The 6452-nt window shown below is 43.7% G+C and overlaps 1 protein-coding gene across 1 annotated transcript; it reads left to right on the top strand.

Moving 5' to 3' along the window:
• The first annotated feature begins 1089 nt into the window (after nucleotides 1–1089).
• On the top strand, nucleotides 1090–4873 carry CD24 (CD24 molecule). The gene is made up of 2 exons (XM_054063766.1): nucleotides 1090–1254; nucleotides 3759–4873. The coding sequence occupies exons 1-2, from the start codon at nucleotides 1186–1188 to the stop codon at nucleotides 3939–3941; spliced, it is 252 nt and encodes an 83-aa protein (XP_053919741.1). The 5' UTR covers nucleotides 1090–1185; the 3' UTR covers nucleotides 3942–4873.
• Nucleotides 4874–6452: the final 1579 nt, after the last annotated feature.

Here is a 6452-nt window from a genome sequence, read left to right as displayed (position 1 = left end):
CGCAGACTACTCCCTTAACTTGTCTGTACACTGAGGTACCTGACTGATTTGGTGAGGCACAGGCACAGTCTATCTTCAGTCTTTTAAGGGAGGAGATACAATTTAAATACAGTATTTTCTGTGCTGGAACCTCACATACTTGAGGCTGTGGCTGGGAGAAACTTTTGTTCCACAGGCCTCCTACTCTTTAAGAAACAGAATTGTAGAATCATAGAATAGTTAGGATTGGAAGGGACCTTAAAGATCATCCAGTTCCAACCCCCTTCCATGGGCAGGGACATTCCACCAGATCAGGCTGCCCAAGGCCCCATCCAACCTGGCCTTGGACACCTCCAGGGATGGGGTATCCACAACCTCCCTTGGCAACCTGTCACCATTCTCATGGTGAAGAAATTCTTCCTAATGTCCAGTCCAAATCTGCCCCTCTCCAGTTTATACCTGTTTCCCCTCGTCCTGTCACAACAAGCCTTTATGAACAGTCCCTCTCCAGCTTTCCTGCAGCCCCTTCAGGTACTGGAATGTTGCTATAAGGTCTCCTCTGAGCCTTCTCTTCTCCAGGCTGGACAAGCCCAACTCTCTCAGCCTGTCAAATAATGGGAATAATAAAATATTTAGATCCAAAGAGTGCTTGAAATTGCAGCCCATGGTCTGAAGCCCCAGAACTTGTGGTGAGGCAGCTCTGAGCAAGATAGGACCTCAGCTCCACAGTTCCCATCACTTGGAATTATTCACAGCCTTTTTTATCTTTTCTTCTTTCATCCACGATTTTTTTTTTTTTTTTAAATTATTATTATTTTTATTTAAAAAAGCCTGACGTTTTCATAAACACGAGGGTTTCTCCGGAGTAACTCATCCTCCGCAGTCCTGCCGGCACCAGACAAAGGCGCCGCCGCCCGGGAGACCCGAACGAGGGCGAAACAAAGCTTTGGGGTGTGCCTGGGCAGGGAAGGGGCGGAGGGAGGAGAGGGAAGGGGGAGCGGAGCCCTCGGGGGCTCCGGCGGGGCGGCGGGCGGGGAGGTGTGGGAGGAGGAGGAGGAAGGCGGTGTCGGGGCGGCCCGGGAGCCCGAGCTGCTATAAAAACGCCGGGCGCGGCTGAACGGGGAATCCGCTTCGCCTCGTCCGCAGCAGCACCAGCGGCATCAGCAGCATCATCGCCTCCCGCGGCGGGACAGCAGCGTGACGGGCATGGGGACGGCGCTGGCGGCGCGGCTCGGGCTGGGGCTCCTGCTCCTCGCCCTCCTCCTCCCCACGCAGGTGAGCCCCGCGGCGCCTTCCCCTGCCGCCCGACCGAGTGCGAGCAGCCACGCCGGCACCCCCAGGCGCCTCGGGAGCCGGGGATGGGGCGGGGGAGCCGTCCCTTGCAGCCCCCCAGCCCTCCCTCCGCCCCGGAGCGTTCCCGGCTGGAGGGGGCAGCCGCCAGGTGGGCTCTCCCGCAGCCCGCCAAGGGGGGGTGGGGGGTGTCGGGGGGGAATTCGTCCCTCCTCGAGCCCAGAGCCCCGGGACGGCGGTGCCGGTGCAGAAGGTTCCCCCGGTCAGATGGAAAAATAAAATCAAATGGGAGTTCGCCGCCTTTCTTCCCGTGGGGTCCTCGAGGGAAAGCGGCGGAGAGGCGTGCCATCCCCCAATGAAAGGAAGAGGGTCGATCCCTCCAGACCCGACTTGGCTCCGAGTTCTACAGCTGGAGGGCAGCGAGATCTTGATCCGAATCCTCCACTCCCCGAATCCTACCGGGCTGTGAGTCCGAGACCCTGATCCGAATCCCTCCCTCCCACCCCATCCCGAGGCGTGCGGGGCTCTGGGTCTGGAGCGAAAGCGCTGAGAAATTCGCATCCAGCGTGCGGAGGGGATGGATAAGGGAGTCCTTTGCCTTTCCATAAGCAGGATTACCCCTGCCAAGCAGGAGATCCGTGTGTGGTTCCTGGAGACTGCCTCGGAAAAGGGTCAATAAATAGCTCAATATCGTGAAAATATACAGCAAACGGATTGCTGGGGGGTTGTTTTAAGCATCGTGTTCCCCCTCCCCTTTGTTTGTAAGGAAGGGCGTTATCCCTTCTCCATTATGCTCTGTGGAGCCTTGCCCTTGGCAGTGAGGAGAGCAGGATCAAACGCTTTGGGGGACACAAGATCCGAACCTTTGGGGTACTGGTGTTTGTCACATGCTAGTTAAGATCTCTCTGGGATCCCATCTGCTGTGATATTCTGGAACTCGGCTCCAAGCCCTTCCTCTTCCACAAAAAAAAAAAAAAAATGCCCAGAAACTATGCTTTCTGTTTAAAACTAAGAAAACTTTAAAAGCATGTAACCAAGTGCAAAACAGTAGCAGACAATTTGAAGACTCAAAAAAAAATTCCAGGGCGGGTTGGGACTTGCCTCATATCCAGCTTGTAGGTCATTAACTCTGCAATTCATTATTGATCATTTTCCGACTGGTTTCAACAAACTTCCACACAGCGCTTTTTAGCCTGCAGTCCTAAATTCCTGCCAGTGTGTTGCTGGTTGCCAAAAAAACCATAACCACCACAAGGTTTACACCATCCTGAAGTTTTTCTATTATATGTTTTTTTTTCAGTAGAAAATAAAAAGAAAATTACTTATGCAATTCTCTGATACATTTAACATTGAATTCATGGCTTCAGCACTTATATTTTTTTAAGCTTAAAAAAAAATTTTCACTGCACCCCTAGAAATATAAGACAATAAGGGCACCTTTTATGGAGAGTATTATTTATTAAAATAACTGGTCTATTTTAAAGATGCTTGTTTTTACTGCAGCAGACTCTGTCAGGTCTTACCAGAGCACTTTGGTATAATACAAGTTTGCTGCCGAGAGAACTGAAGCCAAGCTTGCTAAAATATGCTCATTTTGGGGGAGCAGATAAGTGATTCTTGCCCTTCTTTTCCATTCTTGTGTCACATGCTTTATTCCACTGGAAGAAAAGAACATGTTAGCTTAGCTTTGAAAGTGTTCCTGTGCGTGTGTAGGAAAAAGCTTGATCCTGGGTGCAATTTTTTTGTTCTATCCCTATCCCTTTCCCCTATCTATTCAGAGTTGGGGAGGGGAAATCTTTGGTTTTGCTATTTGTCAGCATTTATCTAATTTGCTGATACTATGTGCTCTTTCCGCTGCGTTTCCTATTTGTAGGCTTTAGCATTGCCTATAGGTTATGGTTGAATTGGTGCAGCTCTATTGTGTTAAGTTCTGCAGTTCAGTGCTATCACAGCAAGATAGGAGACAAGAGAGGCTGAAATGCTACATCCACTTGTGTAAGCCCCACCACTGCTTGAAAGGGATCTCCAAACCAGCACCAGGAACAGTGTCAATAGATTCTTCACCATTGTTTTTTTTGTGGCTTAGTCTGTAAAGATAGTGAATTCATGCAGTTGTTCAAAAGTCTATTTTTGTATCCTAAGATTTGTCTTTGCATTGCTTTGTCTTTGTGCTTTCTTTTGGTGTGGATCTTTTTGAAACCTACTTCTCTGTTCTGCCTCTTGATTTAGGCAGGGTTTTGATAAAGTGATAGGTAACAACAGAAAAACATTTAGAAAAATGTTAGATTGATTTGTTTAACAGATCCTATGCATGCAATTCAAGATGTCTTTGTCCTTAACTGCACAATGAGAGGCATGAGCAACTGTGTGTACCGTATCTGAGTACTGCGAGTGGAGCTCTACTTTGTTCATTAATACTAGTTTGCCTTCTAATTTTAAAACAAACCAACCCACAAAATCTTTTTTTATTTCCCCCTACTACATTCTAGATCTACTGCAACCCCAATGGAACAAGTCCAACACCTTCAAACAATTCTTCGGCAGGTTCCATTTCTCTGTCAACTATCACAAATTCAGTGAACAATACCACCACTCACGGACATGGAAATTCCCTTCAGTCAACCACAAGTCTTTTCGTTCTCTCAGTTTCTCTTCTGTATTTTTGCTGTTAAGAGACTGGCATGGAAATGGCTACCACTCCCCACCCAGTTTCCTGAACCAACTGAGATAGCTAAATCTCCAACCCAGCATGAAAATAAATCGGTCCAAACTCTGCATCAAAACAGCTTCGTTCCACTCCATACTCAAATTAGTACCAGTCTAACCTAGAAAAGCACTCAGTATTCTGACTTTCCAAAGCAGACCTGCGTGAAAAGACCAACTTAAGCAAGGAGGAAAAATGAGCTCTTTCACCGAAGGACTTGGAATTCGAAAAACAAAATGGAAGCAAAAAGACACAGTATTGACAACTCCCCGACATAAAGCTGAGAAGAAATGCAGTATCTTATAATAAGGATGGATCATAACACTCCACCAAGTAAAAAGGCTAGAGAGTTCACCTACCATTTAGAATAAGGACTTAAAAGAGATTTGTTTTCCATTTAAATGCATTAAAGTCAACATACTTGTAGAACCACCAGAAAACACAGAAAAACTTGAGTGGTTCTATTTCTCTCAGAGCCTAAATGGTTATAACCTATGGGTAGCAGGATGTATACAAAAGAAACAAAACATGAGTGAAAAGGGTTTCTTCTAGATTTCATTTGCATTAAATTGTTACAAGTCTAAAATAAAATAGCAATTTTTTGTAAGCATCCTCTTATTTAACTTCTGAGTTCTAACCAAATAGCTAGCTAGGCAGGGCTAGCTTTGAAATAGCTAAAACCCACCGGTTTTCATAAGAGTTGAATTATTTATGGTGGGAATTTGAATTTGACATTTTATTTAAATTGTTTGTATATTAAACCATATGTGCCAGAGGATGGAGGTGTGGGAACATTGGGAAAAGTACCAGGAGCTTTTTGCAAATGAAGTTCAGACAAAAGAAAAATTTAAGGTATAAATGTCTCCTCTTTCCCTTATTTCTCCTCCCAAGTTCTACAAATTGTCTGAGTTTTTTTTGCTCCTGGAACTTTCCTTAATTGTGAAGGATTTATGGAATCTTTTGAGTAATGTTCTAGTGCTGCTTCTTTTTTTTTTTTTTTTGGCACAGGATCAATAACTTACTGTTTGTTTTTTTGAAGAGTTTTAATTGTGATAGTTTAGTTTAAACATGGGCTAATATTTGCAGTGGGGAGAAGGAATGGGGAGAGGAGAGCAAATCGCCAAAAATAAGAAATTAAATGATTGGGTGTTTGGAATGTAAAGACTGGAGTCTGAATTTAATCACTGAATTTAAAAGTTACCTTTGTAAATACTACTTTTTTAAAATTTTCTGAATCAAAATTGCTACACTTGCACAGATTGTTTCTGTATCATCCAATGCTTTAGGTAATAGTATCTGGTACTTGATCAAAGCAAGCTTTGAGGAGGTTCAACTACCTTGATGATGATACTTTGTCAGAAAAAACAATGTGGATATGATCACATGTGAGTCCACATGATCATATCACTGTGTATAGATATTTATCTCAGTATAAGATCATGTCAAACATGAGTGGCTCTATTTTTTTTTAAATACACATCTGTCTTTCCGTTACATTAACACCAATCCAGAGCATCATATATTAATAGCAAACTAACAAATTTGTGTCAGTAAGTGTACATGGACATTTCCTTATGCTTATCATTTGTAACCAGTAAAATGTTAATGATTGTATTTTTGTGTTTGTGTAATTATGCTTTGATTTATTAGCTACTGATTTTCATTGGAAAAAAACTGTAAATAAAACAGTGGACAGGCAATGCGTTCTAGATGTGCTTCCAGACACTTCTACAAAACTTGTAACTTGCCTGCATAAAGTGAATGAACTGTTAAGCAAGACAGTATGTGTGATTAAAAAACTCAAGGTCTAGAAATGCTGAAGTGTAATTAGTTTTATTTCTCTGTAAGGTTTAGTGACGCTGGAAGTCTGGATTCCAGTCTGAAATACATGGGTGAGGTTTGGTGAATGTCTCTAGGAACTGTAGGAAGTTTTCCATATTTATTACAGCCTTTTCCCTTTCAAAATATCTTTCTGCTTTCACCTTAAACAAATAGTGGTTAACGGTTTTCATTTATTTCTTATCATGGCAATAAGTTACTTGCCTCAATGGCTAAAAGCTGTTTTTCAGCTTCTGGTTATTAAGTATATGAATTAATTGACTCCTTTAATGTAATAAGAGTATCTTAATACTTGAAGTTTCGCTGTGCTTCATGAAGGACAGAGGCTGAAAGAGACAGGAATTTGTGCAATATTCTGCTGAAAAGCAAAAAGCAACCGGGTGAGAACTGAAAACCAAGTAGTTGCAGTTCATGATATTCCAGAGTTGTGCCTTTGTTGTTTTCCAGGTATGCTCCTTTATAACAACCCTTAAAGGCCCAACAATATTGAGTAATTATCTTTACTCCCTAAATATGGAGAAATGCGTTTAGAAATGCCGAGCTACTTAGGCATGCTGTGTGACAGTCTGCATTTTTCAGTTGGGAAAGAGGCCCCTGGAAAGGCCTCCCGAGGCTCTGGAGGGAATGCAGCGCGGCAGGC

This window comes from Cuculus canorus, chromosome 3, assembly GCF_017976375.1.
Source record: "Cuculus canorus isolate bCucCan1 chromosome 3, bCucCan1.pri, whole genome shotgun sequence".
In the NCBI taxonomy this organism is placed as follows: Eukaryota; Metazoa; Chordata; class Aves; order Cuculiformes; family Cuculidae; genus Cuculus; species Cuculus canorus.
Note: the sequence above shows the minus strand (reverse complement) of the source record. Positions and strands in the feature narration are given on the sequence as shown.